Raw genomic sequence first — 18,624 nt, 5'->3', positions numbered from 1 at the left:
AGTTGCAGATGCACGACTAAAGACTGTCGGCGATTCACATACCATGCCAAATAAAAACCCAAAAAGTTTTACAGCTTTTCCATATTGAACAGATGGTTGTATATTATAAAACAAGGGTTCAGTTTTGCCAGGAACAATCTGAAATATCTAAGATACCAAATTAGTCAAAAAGTGCGGGGCATGCAACGTCTCTATGACTATGTGACTCCAAAACCTTGGCTTGTAATTGGTTGTCTCAAATTGATCAGGCACAGCGTTTTTATTTCTTAACTTTTTTCGATATCAAATAAAAATTTTGTCAGCGAACGTAAGTACCTGAAACTAATCATCTACATATGTTTCAGTTTCTTGATCTTTAAAACTCAGTCTTGCTTTTAAAAGAATCAAATTTGCATCCCAAAGTTTTACTTTACATGTATTAGGGATTATAACATGGTGTTGTGCTTGGCTGTGTTCTATTTTTAGGACGCTTCCTGCAATCTATAAAAGAACTCTTTGTCAAAAATGCAGACGAAACCTTTAGACAGGCATTTTGAAAATATACTAACAAACGTTATAAGCAAAAGTGTCAATGCAGATGCATTTTGGTATGATGTTCGTGCCCTTGAAACGAATTGACATATGTGAAAAACTATGAGCCTCATGCCAAACCTCGAGTCCCACCCCCCTTAGATAAACGTCTTCTGGTCAATGGTTCTTTGAAACCAGGTTAAGTGTTCTGACTATAGTTTTTTGCGGTACAGAACTTAAAAAAGCTCTGAAAAAAACAAACATTTCACAACATATTGAAATTTTTGCTTTTGTTGAAGCCATCTTTAAGTTCTGTTTATAGTCATTTTATCTATGTGACGCAACGCATCTCTAGAATTTATTCAAACTTTATCCTATGAAAAGTATTAGGTACTATTTTCCAATCATTGATTTCTTCGTCATGTTTTAGGACCATGAATAAGTTGAGATGGCGAAAAAATGACAGTTTTATTGCAAAAGATTTGTTTAGATATCTAATAAGCGGCTTACGCTAGATAACAACGATAAATCTAATTTATTGCGGCAAAACAGTCAACTTAGTTATTACAAATAATTATAGCAGAATTTTCAAACTCAAATAACACATGACACAAAATAATAACGCGTGATTATTGCAGATCAAAATATTAAAGGCCAGGTCCTTTTATACATTCGGCCAAGAACAAATCAAAATATTACAAAGGGGAAAATTACCTGAAAGTGACGTATCTTCTCGCATACATAATTTTAGGCAAAGTTTCAATGTATAGGCTACTGTTGGTGTTCGGTTTCGTGAAAATCGGCTTTTGCTCCCATCAACCGGGTTCCAATTCACAGTTACTGTTTATCCACCTGAGTGACATAGGAGGCAGGAAACATTCCAGTTCGGCCGTTAACTGTTCCGATCCACCAGTTTTCGTTATACTTTTGTGTCACGTTTATTATATCACCACGACGAAAAGATATTTCTTCATCATCCTGCGCAGCAAAGTCGAACGAAGCTCTGTATACCTGACAAGAAGAAGATATCGTTTCAGTTTACGTGAATTGGGATCCCATAACCTAAAAGAGCACCAAGAAATACCTTTAAAAGGTGCAAAATTAGCTAAATGTATTACGAATTAGCCCAATGAGCACAGGGTCTCTTCCCAACAAACCTTTGTAATTTCGTCACTGTTCATAACTTTATGAATAGAGCCAGAATAACAGGATTCCGTTAGCAAACTTCAAATCAGAAATTGGCCATATCTCAACCGATTTTTGGTGACCTATTTAACTCTTTTTGCATGTTTAAAGTATACAGTGGTGTTCTTTTAGATTATGTGGCAAAATTCAAAATTTCTTAAAATTGATTCTCACGACGTCACACTTGAGAACTCTATGCCATCTATGCCAATTGTTAAAAGATGCAAACCTTGTACAATTCAACCAGAAAGCCGCAATCAAACAAGTGTATAATCATGGCAGTAGGTAACGACAATATAACATGTCAATACTGGAAAAATCGAATGTTTACCGGTCTATTCAGTTTTGGTGCTTTAATTACTTACACAATATATTGTCGTTATTTGGATAAAGTGTCACACGCAATCAACATATTTTGGTGTCCGTTGTTCTTGACATGGCCTTCTAACGGTCTTCAGCAAAAAATATATGTTGAGCCATTCCCGTGCAACTTCATTCCCGCGCTTTCAAAATTCAAACCGCAGGCCACTTGAATTCTCTATTGAAAGACGCAAGCCTCATAAACCCCAGAGGTTGCAGTCCGCCGAAAAAGCGTAAAAACATACAAAAACCTTGCCATATTCTCAGCTATTAAAAAATCAGCAAGGGCCCATTTGGAGAAGATTGGTTTCAATGTGTGACCCATTATTTGTGTCATTATTGATTAGTTGGTAACAAAGCTGAATGCTTGCTATCATCGCAAACTTTACAGACACTTTGTGGATATGATCACAGAGCCCGGAGGGGCCATGCTCCCCCCTTGGCCCCCTACTTTTTCTAGCCTTGCCCCTCCCCCACTTTCAGATTCTTGGCATAGGCCCTGGATCAAAGGGGTCGCTAGCCAAAGAAAACTTTGGTGGAATATCTAAACACAATTCTTTAAGACGCTTTTAAATATGAATAAAATCAATTTTGCTGCTTCAGGTTCTATTCTCAAAGTGTGCTGCTATTTGAAAGGAAATCATAGTGGGGAGGATTAATTAAATATAAGAGATTTTTCACATTGATATCAATTTGATATTTTCATTTTTAATATTTTTATCACTCACATTTCGATGCAGTTTGCTGTCTTGACCCTACGATAAATTTAAGAGCAGTCAATTAACCTGCAATAATCAGCCTTTATATAAAACTTAATTCTTCGTTGAAGAACATTACTTCTAAAACCAATTGAAAAGAAATTACTTAAAAATCTGAACCGACCTTTGTAGAGAATCACGACCTTAATCATTTCAAACTTCATAATTCAAAAGTCCATTTAAATTTAAAGATGAAATTTAAAACCCATAATAAAAGATTTTGATAAAAGCTTTAATGTTTTGCAAAAGAGTGGGGGACAGCCCCTTCCCTACATTGGAGACATTGCTGTGACCGAAGCTTGCGACTATTATGCGATATTTATAAAAAAACGTTCTATGTATTGAAATTTTCAGGGGGTGAACCGTAAGTTTTGTCCTAAGATAATTGCGTAATTTGATTACAGAGAGTCTCAGTCAATTTATTACACAATTTTTCATGACTGTGGCAAACACTTAATTTTTTCTCTCGACATTTTGAATATATGCAACCCATACAATCGTATAAATGCTCAAATAACTTCACTGAACCAAACATTAAGGCATGTGTAAGAAAGTGATTCGAATAACTCAACTCACCGAGCCATCCATTCCGCTAACCATATCTTTCAGGTAGATGACCTGCGATCTACTGACAGATGACGTTCTATGGTATTCAACTAGATCGTTGAGCGAATTGAATTTCACGACCCACAAAAAATATTTGCCTGCGCCATCTCGCAAAACTTTGAAATGCTGTACGTTTTTGTTATGCCTTGAAAGAGAAATATTACGCATAAAGATACTTCTGCGAAACCTTATCGCATGAAATTAAATTTTGGGAATAATGGAGCTTGGTCTGCGGAATTCAGAATAAATTTATGAACACAAAAGGAATGTCTTTGATAGGCGGCGAAATTTAGCGTACAATTGTTCTCTGGTGAGTCGACACCAGACAATCTAGCAGCCAGGGACGGAATTAAGACCAATGATTGGGGGGGGGGGGGGAGGTTGTTAGACATTAATTGGATTTTTGTGCCACACCTTTAAAGTCACTGAAAATTATGGGAACGCCCATTTTCAAAATTTAACTCTAAGGTACAAAAGATATTCCGTTAGAACATTGGTCGAAACAATTAGCTAGTAAAATAATACACCTAGTTGTATATCGAGATAGGCCAATCAGAAATGCGAGCACATGATTGTGAAGGCTATCCAAGAAGTGCCACTTGCCTAAAGAAAAACGACCAATGAGGCCTAAGGGCAAAAACAAACTTCATCTGTCGACGTAAAAGAGGAAAAGCTTTTGCATTTTTAAAAAATTTAGCCTACCATGATTCAAAATGTTTGCTTTCTAAAGCCTTTTCTAAAACTTTGTACAACCAAAAAATGTGTCAATGTCTTCGAGCCTTCCGGGCTTAAAAAAAGCCAGTAACACAAATCAAAATAACAACTCAGAAAGAAATAAAACGATTCTGATCAAATTAAATCACAATCCATCGAAATAAAACTCGTCAAACCAAATAACTATTTCCAAAATGCAATTGACGGGGTTTGAAATTTATTCAATAAGATACCAAAACGTAACAAAGTAAAACTCACACGACAGATAAGGAGAAATCACCTAGAAAAGAAACAATAAGGTTTAAAAAACAATATTGTTTCAAATGTACAAAACATATAAAAAAGACATTTTATCGCTTTATCTAATAAAACCCATGGAAAAATTAAAGGGGCGTCGTAAGCAGAGGCAGGGGTAAGTCCACATCTTGTACCAACTCTCGTAAAACGCTTGCATTTGAAGATAAGAGAAATCCATATAACTTGTGAAAAATTTGTATTTTAACCGGAGGTCAAAGAGCGGATTAGTATTCTTTTCTGGGCATTTTCTTTGTCACATTTAAAAATATTGGCTTGATAACAAAAATTGCACGGAGGGTATTTATAACAATGCAGGAAATTCAAAGCCTACTTTCTTCCTTAAGTAATATAGATGTGTCAATACCCATCCTGACATGTAAACCGCTTACCAGGAGTACTCTCACTCTCTCGAATTAGAAAAGCACCATCATGTGGCTGGTTGAGTAATTTTGATTCAGCATCTTTTCGCGTTAATTTCCCCATAAACCACCTGTCAAGTAAACAAAATAATATGAAAACTATCAACAAAAAATCAAGTTAAAACAGGGCCATGTCGATAAAGCGGAATACGTGGAAAAATAAACTTTTTTGAGCTTCTAAGACACACAGTGAAACAAAACAAGATAGATATTTCCAGCATTGCAATGCCAGTGCTTATTTTTCAAGGAATGAGATTTCCGCGCTTTAGTGTATTCGATTTTGATGAGAGTGATTTTCGAATTTTTAGTTCCAATTTTTTTACATATTTTAGATATTTCTTATATCAAGAGCATATGTTTCTAAGGATATTCTTATGAAACAGCATTCAAAACTGCGAAACTCGAAATAATCTCAGAGCAGTTTATTGCACAAAATGATTTTTTATCGCAAAATCATACTCCAAGCATGAGCATTCATCAGAAAAACTCCAGAAAAACAAAACCGATTACATACATCTTTCCATTTAAATAAAAGCCAAAAGCAATGAAATGATGACATTGATTTTGACTTTGACCGATGTTGGCATAAATGATAAGATATGGATGAAAACTTTGAAATAACAATGGTTGAGGATCAAGATAAAGATCCTCTCCATAATTCTTTGTGATTTTTTAACCAGACTGTATAAATGACTCCACTGACTACCAAACCTAAATCTTGCAGACAATGTAATGGGACTGGACGCTAGTCTACATTACTCTATGATGATCATTAGCAGGGGCGTCGCGACGGGGGGGGTGTAGGGGGGGAGAGAGAATTTCAGGTAAAATCGGCTCGGTGGAAGAAACGCTTTATGCATTTCAGAGACCTTCATCTCATAAAATCAAAAAAGGATCAAGCAAAGGTAGCGGCTCCGTTGGTTAAATTTGATATTCCTTGATATGAATGAAGGTAAACAAACTAATGATTTGAAGATTTGAAGATTGCTTGTTGGCAATAAATCTAAAATTCCAGGTCCTCTTTAGGTAAAATTGTGCCTTGTGTCAATTTTCCTAAAGTTTCTCAGTAGAAGCGTCAACTGCAATTCACTATGAGCTCCAGGTTTTTTTTAACATTCAAAAGGCATGCTAAGATGGAAAGAGGGATCAAATTGACAACCAGTGCTGCTTCTTACCTAGCATTAGAAGTAACTGGCAACCTGGAATTTTTCAAGACCACGGCGAAATTGTTTTTTTATCTGCTGTAAAATTGTTTTGCAAAAAAATAATAATTCGATAGGATAAGGAGGATTGCTATATGTAGTTAAACTAACAAATAACAAGCTTGTAAACAAAATTGTATCATGTAATATTTAAACGAAGAAAAAATTCTGAATGTTTTCTTATTTTTTTTCGTTAGGAGGGGCAGGCTATAACAGGGTAATTCTTATATTGTATAACTTCGTTTTCATATCTATCTCGTTTTTCTAACAATGCTAATTATGTTAATTATTCTTTTGTTTATATAACTACATATAATATTTTTTATGTGTAAATAAGTTAGTTGCTTCAAAATCTCTAATGAAATAACAGTCGTTTTACTTCTACAAAATCCTCTCGCAAATTAGATGAGCCAGCATCACAAACTGACCATCATAACAAATAGGGCGGGGGGTGGGGGTTGTTCAGTATGATAATGACTGACAGGCAGAGACAAAGAAAAATTGCCTTTTTTCAACTACCTCCATGCAATGCTACAAACTAAAAATGTTCAACAAGATATCAAAAAGCATTGACTCCCCAATATCCCCACTCCGCAATATCAGATATCACCACTGGATGTCATAAACACTCATAAGTTACAGCTGACCTCAACCTTTAACATACACTTAATGCCTTTTTTCAACTACCTCCATGCAATGCTACAAACTAAAAATTTACAACAAGATATCAAAAGGTGTTGACTCCCCAATATCCCCACTCCCAAATATCCCCACTCCCCAATATCAGATATCCTTCACTGGATGTCATAAACAGTGGACAATCAAAAGGCCAAAGGGTCACAGCTCACAGGGGATGTGGGGAAATTGAAAAATTGTGGAGTTATTAAATGTTTCAAAAGGAGACTCCAGGGTCTGGAAATTTCCTCCAGGGATGGTTTTCACTATGCTGGTTGGTTAGATAGAGGTGTTCTATTGATGATTTCATGATGTGCTACACATTGAAAAGGATTTTTCTCAATTAGAATTCTTCCCTTATGTGCCAGGAGGTAATATTACTGCCAGCATCTTTTCGTGCACAAATTCATGCAAGAATACCTAAATTTCACCTGCTTCATTGCAGAAGGCAGGCATTTCATAATCCAGCTCAGGTATCACAAGCTCACCATATCCAAGCTCTTCAACTGAACATTGTTTAAATTGATAAACACTTAGCCTGTACATCTATGGTTTCTATAATAATGAAAAAGCTATGACTTGATACTTAAAGTGCTGATCCTTAGCCATTTCAGATGATATTTAGCCATTTTAGCCATTATTACAAAGTATTTTTCCCTCCATTGATAAAAATTGAAATATTGCAGGCCTGGTGATTGAAATATAAATAAAAGCAAATTCAGTGCATAAAAATTTCAATACATACTCATGAGGTTTTATCTCAACATAGTTTTTAGGAATAAATCCTTCTCTGCCATTATTCTCTGCTTTGAACCAGTTTTTGTCTTGATCTTTGGAAAGGATCTACAGAGAAACCCAATTAATGCATCAAATATGCCTAGACCATTAAAATATATATAAGATATACAAAATTATTAAGATAAAACTTGCATAAACATTCCACTTGTCAATCTACAATGAACCTAAATTGACATGCAAATGACAGGTTTGTGCGTTGTATTTCATGACATACAACATCACCATGCAAATAAAGGTACGGTACTAGACTTTTCTGCAACAAAAAATGCAGATATGACAGCAGATATCTACCAAAATAAATAATTTGTTTCTTCTCTATAAACCTCAGTTAAAATGGGTTAAATTGAGCCCAGTTTCGACATATCCACTCATAAAATTTCCTGGAGCTATAGTCTTCCAATGCTCTTGCTCAACCCTTGCATGTGTTTCTTAAGAGCTCCAACACTTAATATCTCCAAAGACTCTTTTAGAAGGATCATTGTAGTGAAAACGATGGGACATGCAACAACAAAACTCAAGTATCTAGTATGTAAGGTTTGGAATGAGGGTAATAAAACAAAGCATTTATGCAGGTAGTTTTATCTCGAGAATGTACACCTGTTTTGAGAACTGGAGAATGTTGGTAGGTTGAAGGATTATGAAAAATGATTTGATAAATGTTTAACACTGCTTTGATTATATTTGATTACAGTCCCTGGGAGTAATTACTGGTTTGGTTTGTACAGAAAAAGATGACCTGTCTATAAAGGTGAGATTTAGGGTGTCCTGTTGACTGAAGAACTTTTTAAGTGTGAGTGATATGCACAAAGAGCAAGATCAAAGACTAGCCTTTTGCAAGTTTGCTTCAAGTTTTGTGATGAAGTCCATTATGATGAACAGCCTAAAAGTTGGTTACCACAGCATATAAAACAAATGAAAAAAAATATTTTGAAATAATAAAGCAACCAGGTTTATCAAAACTATTCAAACAAAAGCAATTTAGTTTTGAAACATTAGAAATTAAACATTTTTTAGGCTTTTCCAAACAAACTTAACAAAAACTATGGAAAAAGGTTCAACAAAACTTGGATTAAAATTTCTTTATCATTTTATTATTATCATCATCATCATCAAGAATTTCATTTATCAACTCGGGTTGATACAAATGTCTATGGAAGCCAACAACAATACTTTGTTCAAATCAGTGTTTTGCATTAGCTCAAGAATGTATTTGACCTTGCTTGTTCAACTAAATCAACTTTATTTCAGACGACTTGAATATTAGTTTTAGGTAACATCTTTTTACTTTCCTTACAATCAGAGCTGTCGAGAGAGGGGGCAAGGGGTTGAATTGCATCAAGTAGAATAGTAATGAAGGAAATTAATCAAACACAGAGAACGTATGCTTAAAAATAGTCAAATATTTCACATGATTTCAAAAAATGTCTGTGAGAAATATTCTGAAATGTATTTTAATCTTATTTGAAGAGCATGGCTACAAAAATTGTCTGCTCACTCCAGGGCCTTGTCTTTTTAGTTTTGGCCATGGGTCTCTGAAACCTTTTTGAAGTCCTGCTTGTCATGAAGACTTTTTTATACTCAACTCAAATGAATCAGTGAACATTCTTCAAACTGTCTAAATTTTGCTTTGAAAGTGAAAACTGTGCCTTGATCACTGGATTTGTTCTGATCTGAGGAAAATCAATTTTATTTGTTGTATTAACTAAACCAATAATGCAGGGCATAGCGACAGCACACCCAACATGCAGACATGGTAGAACTCAGGGCGCACCTAAAAATTAGATCTATTGAATTAAATACTGGAAAAGTTGAAAGTGTTGGTGCACCATTAATTTTGACTGTAATGTTGTGCATAAGAAAAACTCTTTCAGGGTGCAGTTTGCAGCAACTAAAAGATTTAAAATTTGAAAAACTTTCCATCCTTCAGTAGCAACTATGTAAAAGCCTCTAGTAGAAACTGAAATATGTGCTTGTGCTGTTATGCAGATCTAAAGGTCATGATGGTGAACAAAGGGTTTATTTGAAACTAATCAGTGCATCACTTAACTAGCAGGAACATCGTGATGACAAGAGAAAAAGAATACAAGATATCTTCGAAAGACTTTGCTACTACCACGATTTCTCACGGAAAATTCATCATCCGCAAATTTCTTTTTATATTGTTCGAGTGTTCCCGCGCAGAAAAATACTTTACAGGCTGGTTTAACCGCTACAGTTTCTATCAAAAACTCCCGTTTCTTTCATAAATGTTGTCGGTTCATCGCATATTAAGTGAGGCAATAAATGTGATTATAGATACTTTTTATTCTTACTAGGCAATAAATTACACAAAGCATCAACTTTACCCTTAAATGTTTCTGGACGGGCCTATCTCTCGTTTGAGAAATAATGAGATCAAACGTTCATTGTTTTGAGGCCCAAATCCTACGATTCTTAGCGATCAGGAGTATAAACTAGAATATAGCATATCTGGTATCAGCTACGAAATTATAAAAAACTTTATTATAAACAAAAACAACACTATTGTGAGAACATTGGCCTAATTGTGAGAGCTTGTTAAGTATTGAATTAAGTTCCTTATTATGCGGAACAACTCCATGTTATCGTCTGGAACATTTTGCCATGCCGCAATATGTCTATTCCTACGACATTTGAACTTGTATCATTACCTTGAGTGTATCCCCTTTCTTGAATGGCAGCTCATCCGATTCTGTCGTGTTAAAGTCGTGTTGTGCAAGTGCTTCCATCTCGGTGTTCTTCTACAAAATAAATTAGGTTTCTCTTTTAAAATACCTGATTCGCCCTCATCCTACGATCGCGTTTCTGTGATCATCAAGAGCCTCGTTCCTGTTTAAACTGCCTGACGTAATGCCCGAGTTTTACCCGCAGGTAATCATACTTCCGTTGACGAAACGGCCCTGGACAGTAGAGAGAGGTAAAAGTGGGGCACATGGCCCCCTGCCCCCTCCCCATGGCGTAGATCCTGGGATAGCACTAATATTTGATTTTTGCAACCAATTTTCCAAAGTATTATTTTCCTATACTTTTTGAATGAGACTTGTTCAGTCATCTGCGTATCGCACCACCACGTCCCCTTTTCGAGGGCCTGAAATTTTTAGCGACATAGATAAATCTATTGAATAACAAAATTCTGCATCATTCTGCACAGACCCGTAACAAACGATTCTGCAAAAAAAAATTCAGTTTTGCAAAAACGTGCGGGACCATATAAAACACCTCACAATTCGTTAATTGCAAAGTTCTCCGCCTATGGTTTTGATGAAAATTCTTTAGCCTTGAAAATTCCTACCTAAAATGTCGTCAAAAGAGTACGACAATCAACAGACGCACAGTCTCTAGCGTTCCTCAAGGATCAATGCTACGCTACGCCCAGTTATTTTCAATTCAGACTACAACTATGCAACTGACCATACGCTAGTGTATTTCTCTAATAACTTACAAAATATTTTAAGAACTTAAAAAACAATTTAATATCGTTTTAGATTGGCTTATTTTTATGGTTAAACTGAAGCAATTTAGTACTGGCCAACTATAGGCGTAGGGGATATAGTGGCTGGGGACTGCACACTCCCCTTCCCCAATCAGGCAAAATTTATCAAATTTCTGGCCCATTCAGACAATTTTATCTCAATCAAACAACAATATTCGGACAAGACTCATACTGCCCCCCCCCCCATCTCCAACGTTTATAAGAGTTCAAAATATTGTCTGAGGAATCAGGCACAAAGTCATCAAACGTCCAATATTTAGCTATTAGCTGATTGGGCGAAGGCGAATTCATTTCTTCTTGTTAGCGATACCAGATAGAAAATGGCCAAAAATTCATACGAGTCTAAAATTCAGCGATCAGCAATGGTTCTGAACCGATTAGGAACAATTTCTCTGATACTGAGAGATTTTTGGCAATTTCCTTTGCAAGGCAGTTCCAAACGGAATTTTGTCGAAGAAAATTGTTAATATTTTCAACATTCACTAAAAGCCAGGAAAGTTGTTGGATTTCATCCAGAGACCATTTTTCTTGGGAAGATTCCAGTGACTGCAATATTTTACAGTTAAAATATCTTTATAATAAACTGCCTGCAATTATTGCATGAGTCTGTGAATGGCCAGAGGAGGAGCATTAAAGCCTCATTATTGTACTGCAGAAATGTGAGGTTTATGCTCTACCTTGACTCCAATTGTCCCCTATAACTTATCTTATAACTTATAACTTATAACTTATAACTTATAACCTAAAAGAAACTGAAAATTCTGTCAAATTTCGCGACAGGGAAGCTGATGGTCTCCTGGCTCAAAACGTATTGAGAATGGCTACTAATAAGGGGCCCTTTACATAAGACCGAAAATGAAGTCATGACAACATGAGTTTGTGCCAGCATGAAAATTTGGTTATAGATAAGACTTAAGCAAGGATTTAGCGTAATGTTAACAAAGTAAAGAGTTCCAAAAAAGCAAAAACAGCTAGATTTGAATATATTTTAATGGAAAATATGATATAATCATCTGTTTACTATACTTGCTGAAAATACAAAACACTGAAACAAGTTAAACGTTAAGAATCAAAACATCTCATAAAACTGAAAAGACATTATAAGAATAGTTTTAAACAATATTTCTGAAATAATGTTGTTGCATATGAAGGTGCTTTCTAATAAAACTTAATTATATACCTGAGATGAATAAAATATAAAAATCAAATTTAATAACATTATCATCAATAAATAAACTAAAGAAACAAATTGACCTAAAAACTTTACAACAATTGGCCACCTAATTATAGCCTGTATTCATTCAAGGTGGTATTCATGTCAGGGATAATTCTTCATCACACTTTCTATCATAATGGCTTTCTGCTAAATAAAAATGAGTTAGTCACATGCTTACAGCTTCCGCTGATCTTTGTTTTAAGAATACTAGCTAAACAGAAAGTAGTGATGCACATCTTTCCATATAGTCAAAAATAGGCTTGATTCAACTACCTGCCTGAAAACAAGCAATATATAGGCTATAACTATGATAAGTAAAGTTTTCATAAAATTACTTAAAGTATATATATTTTATCTAACATATCTAAATATCTATGTTAATAATATTAATTACAGACTTCCAATGGTCAAACCAACAGATATTTGCCTGTCTAGATCAGGCTGCTCATCTCTTCTAGTTTCATTAGACTCCTTTACACTATCAAGCTGTCTTGACGAATAATACTCTCTAGGACTACATCGCGGTGTAGCAGTAGGCGACAGGACATTCATTTTAAAAAGGTCATATCGATATCCCTCATCATCAGACCAATCTTGAGGCTCAAAAACATCAACAAAATCATGTCCCCATAAAATTTCATCACCAAGGTATGATGTTCTAGCTTGAACCGTACAACCAGTAGCCTCGACCACACCTTCCATCAAAATTATTATTTCCCAGTCACTTTTCTTCAGTTCCTCAGGGCCAATGTTATAAAAAGGACTTTTATCATCAATGATGTGAATGACTGTGACAGGAAAAAGTAAGAACAGCCTATCTGGGGTCACATCTGGGTCATACTTGTTATGATCATGCCCAATTTGCAGGCTTTCATGATAAAACGGTATCACTCGCCCTTCTTGAGTCTTGAGGGATCGAAACAAATATGCCCTGATGTGAGCTTCAGGCAACTGCCTTTTGCGAACATCAGCTACTTGAAACATCAAACAAAATTTGTCATCTCTTTTGCTAAGAGCAGCATTTTCAGAAAACAAGATGGTGCTAGACCTTTTGTTAGGCCTTGCCAACTTGGCAAAAACAAGACCAAGTAAAACTGCATCGATAGCCATACCAACTATAGTCTGTATAATTAAAAGCAGAGTGGCCTCTGGACAGTTATCTCGGATGGCTCTGGTTCCATATCCTATAGTCTGTTGGGTTTCAATTGAGTATAAAAATGCTTCGGTCCAGTGCTGAACTCCAGCAATGCACTTTGTGCTCTCGCGAACCTCGAAAATCACCCACCAGAAAGTTGCAAATAATGTCCATGTAAATAAATAGCTGACAATGAAAAGAAACATCATCCATTTCCATCTCGCATCTAAAATTGTGGTGAACATATCTTGAACATACCTTGTCCTCGGAATATGTTTTGAACGAACATTTCTCTGCCCGTTTTTCTCTACAAGGCGTCTTCGAGTTGGTTTGATAGGAAGTTTGTCTGTTTGCTTCTCTTCAAAAACCATTTCAGGATCCACTTTCTCGTAGCCATCACCACAAATCTCAACACTTTTCTGACCTCTACTGAATGTGCCATGACTGCGATTCTTTCGGAGAGGAGGAAGTTTCTGCGACATATTGTCAATGGCCGACATTGAACGCAATCTGTACCTCTGTCCGCCCTCTTTAGTTTCCATTTATAAAAGCGAAAGTTCGTGCGCAAGATTTATCAGAAGTGAGGCTGATATATAATAGGTGAAAATTATGAAACAAGCTTCAAGAGAAGTTTGGCTCTCCGTCAACCCCTGCAGACTTGTCTGATTAAAGATGGGAATGACATGCTATCTACAGTTATGCTCGAACAGCATGTTAATATAAACACAATGATCAAGATCTATATAAGGTATTGTTCTTAATTTTAAGCGGCTTCTTGAGTAGCAAACCTGGCATCTCGTTTCTACACTGATAAGAAAGTTCTTTACCTTGACTCTATGAACTCTGAAAAACAATAATTGTGAATAATTGGCAAAATTTTTCAACTTCAAATTTAGCCTATTAATGAAAGTAGGGAACATCGTTCTATTATCGGGTCTGGTTTATGCATGATTTCATTACATGTTCAAATTTTAATCTGAAAATAAAGTTTGCCAAGGAACAAACTGCTTCGTTCACATATCTTCTAGGCAATTTCACCTTCTAGGCAGCTACGTAGCTGCAGGGGGGCACGGGGGGCTGTGCCCCCAAAATGAAAATTTTGACAACAACTTGCCCCCTCTGGCTACACTTTTTCCAAATGATATTTTGAAAAGTTGGCATAATTATAATTCTGTGAGCTTGATTTAGCCCAAATATATCTGTTTGTTATATATCTGCTCTCTTGTTTTAAAGCCTGCCCCCCTCAGGTATGGTTCTTGCTCGAGTTTGCCCACCCTAGCCGACATCTACAGCTTCGTGGTTGCTTCTAGGATACTAATGAGACAGACTAAATAAGAAGTACAGAGGAACACATAAAATTGGAAAACTAGAAGGAAGTTTTATGTACGAAATTTCGTTATAAGAAAACCTCTGCTAAAAGACAAGAATAAACAGGGGGAAATCATAAAAAACCGGTGTTGTGGAAAGTGAGGTTGCATGCGCCTAGCAACTAATTATTGTCAATGCATAATTTTTGCTTTGTTATGTTACTAACTAGTTAAACTAATGTTACCATGACGGAGAGTTCATATCATTCACAGACGGGTTATAACCATAGAACACAATCAACTACGTTTCATGTATTATGTTTTTCGCGTCATTAGTTACGAGTAGAGTTTGAACTAACATGAGTGTAGATTGATTGCATAAAAAATGTTTCAGATAAAATTTGACTTCTTCTTTGTCGTTGCCTAAGAGTGTAACTAGCGGAGTGTTGGGTTATGAAGTTCCTACCCTGGGTACCAAACAGTGAGTCTGGTACCCAGGGTATGAAGTTCCCAACAACCGGGAAACCGGGAGAAAGCAAGCAAAACCTGGAGATCCCGGCAAAACCGGGAGGGTTGACAAGTCTGCCAACCTCCCTCAAATATCAACGTGTTGGAGCATGCGCTAATAGGAAAAAATTATATAAATTTCGTTGCTATAAATTTTATTATCGTAGCTCTGTCTGTGTCACACAAATGGTAACGAAAATTTAAATGCTTCATAAAATTTTGGACAATTTTTCCAATAAGTTCTTTAAAATTTGAAAATGCAAGATGGGGCAAAGACCAATTTTAAGTTATTCAATGAGGAATACATTCACCTTGGACGCTATACCAAATATTCTTGGGAATTAGAATATCAACAATTGCAATGATTTAGGATAAAGTGCTTTCCCTATTATCTGAATACCTCGTACATGTGGATCTAAAAACGTTTCGAATAATCCAGTGTACCAGCTTAAAGAAATGTTGTGAAAGGTATATTGGAGGAAGAGCTCCACGGCCTAGTCCACCTACTTTGTGAAAACTTTGTTGGGAAGACACCCTACTGACACATTCCTTGAGGCAAACAAAATTGGCACATGCAATTATATAAGACAGCAAACTTAAAAAATAACAAGCTTAAAAAAGATACAAGAAAAAGACAATTGTTTAGTTAATATAAAGATTTTCTTTGTTATGAAACTACAACACGATTGATGCTAAATTATACTTTGATTGGAGTAAGCAATGAATGGTTAAAGAATTCTAAGGGATGTTCAAACCAGTTGCAGTACGTGTTAGAAAACAATATCTATCATGTGTAACTGGTAAATAATAAGCTATTTAAAGCAGGATCTTTTCTAGCATACTTGGGGGGGGCAATAACCCCCATAAGCCTTAGTGACCTTTCTTTGTTAAAAACAACCATTGCTTCAACCCCCAGCTGACCTCCCTTGGAAATGGATATGTCCTACAGGGTAAAATCCCCAGCACCCTGCAGCCAAAAGCTGAAAAATTAGTTGTTTTCAGTGACAAACGGAGAGCACAGCCCCCTCTTCCCACAAGCAATGTTGGTTTAAAATTTACCAGCACAATCATCTGAGAGAAATAAGACTGAAAACATCGAAACCTTGAGGACAATATTAAACAGCGCTGTGGGGTGGGGACAAGTTGATGCTATTGACATTCATTAAGATCTAATGGAGTGTATAAAGACCTCTGTACGCTCTACGTGATCAAAATTATTGTCCAATGTGAGCAAAAAGCCAATGATTGACTGGTTTAAGAAACGCTGATGGTTTGAACATAACTTCCAATAGGGGTTCTACTCGTGAAGCCGTTTTTAATACAAAATAATGTAATTAACGAGTACTAACACCAATTCATGATACTGGAAAAAAAATTTTATTATACAAAATTGAAGCTTTCAAGACTCTTTCTCTGCTGTCTACTTAGGCCCTGTCCACACGCATCCGGAAAGTTTTTCCCCGAAAATTTTTTTGTCGGAGCGTACTCGAATCGTTTTCAGGCGTCTACACGTATCATCCGCTTTTATCCGGAAATTGTCTGATTCGCTCAAGTGCTGTAGAAATCAAGGCAACTAACAAAGACGCTACAACCTTTCTGTACTTCATGTTTGTTTGTACTAGCAGCGAGAAACTGGAACCCAGAAAAAGACGTCGCGTACTTGAAAGTTTTCGGATACAAGCGTCCATACGTAATCGCATTTGTAACGGATCAAAAAATTTCCAATCTGGATACCGTCTTCAAAAATTTCCGGATACGACCGTAAAATACGCTGGATAAGTGTGGACGCAAGCTGTATTCGTAAAAAAAATTACGTTTCCACAAATTTCCGAGCACGTGTGGACAGGGCCTTAAAGCCATTTTTGTCCTAAAAACGCAACAGCTATCTTACTATGCATCTTAAGAATCAGATAAACATTTTTTAAAACTTTAACTGAAATCCACCTATCTGTAAATCTCAAAATACAGAAATGGGGTTTCTTAATATACAGCCTTTTTGAGCAAGAATCAGTATCAGTTCAAAGATCATTTCGGTTTGGCGCAATCTGTCTTTTGATTCAGGGCATAAACAAATTTTCAGTGGAAAATCTTGCAATTTTATGCATTGGTTTAATATATATTTAGTTATCTGATATAAAGAATTAATATTTATTAAAGTACTTCATGAAAGAACATCATGAAAAAAATCCCCCCTTTAGGTTATGACGAGGGTCGAGTCTAATTAAATACAAATTACAAAAATATCTTCACAAAACGTTATATTACATGCATATGTCAAACGAAGAAAATGAAGACGTCTATTGGAAGTACATGAAATCAAGAAAAAAATATTTTTGAAAGAAAATGTAAGTTTAATCTGTTTAACAGTAATATAAACCAAATGAACTTTTAAAATCAATAGCTTTAAAAACTGATTCTAAAACTATATATAAAATCTCAACATTCTACAAAGTTACAAAAATATAATAGCTTCGTGTTATCATCAAGTCTATAAAATGGAATCTTAGAATATTAAAAATGTGGATCGAGAGTAGGCTACATGAAAAGGGACAAAAGGGAATAAGTTGTTTTTATTGACAGTAATGACAAAAGCTTTTGGTATCTGTAGTTTAATGTTTGCATAACCAAGCTGTCTTTGAAATGTCCCAGTCCATTTGCAAATTACGCTAGAGAAAACCAGCTTGTCTAGACTGAAAAGCAAATTAATTTATGCCCCACATTCACGCAAAACTTAGAGCCTTAAGCGTAGTGCCTTGAACACAGTGTATGGGCAAGTATAAGAAAATATTAGAGAAGAAAAAAAAGAGAACGAAAACGAAGAGAAACAAGAAGACGAAGAAGAAACGACTAAATTAAAGGAACGAGAGGGTGTATACAAAAAGAGGGTAGAGTACAGGGGGAAAGGGGTTAGAAGTTTATCGCAATTACACCTAACAAGCGAACACAAATGCTAAGCTGAGGTTAGAAGATCCAAACATTAAATTTTTAATGTGCAGTCACTGTATCAAGAATTTATTAGTCATAGTAACATACGTCGATATCCAAGTAAGGGGTTAAGGAAAGAACACCGTACTACCTGAACAACAACGGCAACAGATTATTGATAAATAAATCATTTCTTTATGTCAATGGGTCTTATGATACCCGTTCTGTTACCATCCACAAAAGCCTTTCGATCAATGACTGGGTCAATTTTCTTCACTGATTCCAGTATATTGGTCATGGTCTGAAAGAAAACCTAGTGAGTAAGTCTGACAAAAATTGAAATGTTTTTGTCTAAACGCAATGTTTCAACGATCTGTTACTTCAAAAACTTAACAGATCCAGCAGACCAAGAAGCATCATCCTGGCAAACTTTCAACACTGACTTTCAAAATCAATGTAACCTTTTTTGCAGTCTCTAAATCATTAACCAATATTTAAT

General features: G+C 35.7%; 3 protein-coding genes across 4 annotated transcripts in view; all 3 read right to left on the bottom strand.

The window, feature by feature from the left end:
- Positions 1 to 1,123: 1,123 nt before the first annotated feature.
- Positions 1,124 to 10,362, bottom strand: LOC135691885 (growth factor receptor-bound protein 2). The gene is made up of 7 exons (XM_065209882.2): positions 10,194 to 10,362; positions 7,472 to 7,569; positions 4,820 to 4,920; positions 4,392 to 4,413; positions 3,390 to 3,564; positions 2,784 to 2,810; positions 1,124 to 1,521 (listed from the first exon to the last, which is right to left on the bottom strand). Exons 1-7 carry the CDS (start codon positions 10,269 to 10,271, stop codon positions 1,348 to 1,350), a joined length of 675 nt encoding a protein of 224 aa, XP_065065954.2. The 5' UTR covers positions 10,272 to 10,362; the 3' UTR covers positions 1,124 to 1,347.
- An 883-nt stretch (positions 10,363 to 11,245) lies between these two features.
- Positions 11,246 to 14,315, bottom strand: LOC135691879 (G protein-activated inward rectifier potassium channel 3). The gene has a single exon (XM_065209875.2). The coding sequence runs from the start codon at positions 13,926 to 13,928 to the stop codon at positions 12,642 to 12,644; it is 1,287 nt and encodes a 428-aa protein (XP_065065947.2). The 5' UTR covers positions 13,929 to 14,315; the 3' UTR covers positions 11,246 to 12,641.
- Positions 14,316 to 15,838: 1,523 nt separating this feature from the next.
- Positions 15,839 to 18,624, bottom strand: part of LOC135691876 (growth arrest-specific protein 7) — a 32,466-nt gene continuing 29,680 nt past the window's right edge. For both annotated transcript variants that reach the window (XM_065209872.2, XM_065209873.2), the window contains exon 16: positions 15,839 to 18,426. In XM_065209872.2, coding sequence (XP_065065944.2) covers positions 18,313 to 18,426 — 114 coding nt within the window. In that variant the 3' untranslated portion in view covers positions 15,839 to 18,312. The remainder of the gene's footprint in view (positions 18,427 to 18,624) is intronic.

Source organism: Rhopilema esculentum, chromosome 13 (genome assembly GCF_057945365.1).
Source record: "Rhopilema esculentum isolate cy_ngs chromosome 13, ASM5794536v1, whole genome shotgun sequence".
Lineage (NCBI taxonomy): Eukaryota > Metazoa > Cnidaria > Scyphozoa > Rhizostomeae > Rhizostomatidae > Rhopilema > Rhopilema esculentum.
Note: the sequence above shows the minus strand (reverse complement) of the source record. Positions and strands in the feature narration are given on the sequence as shown.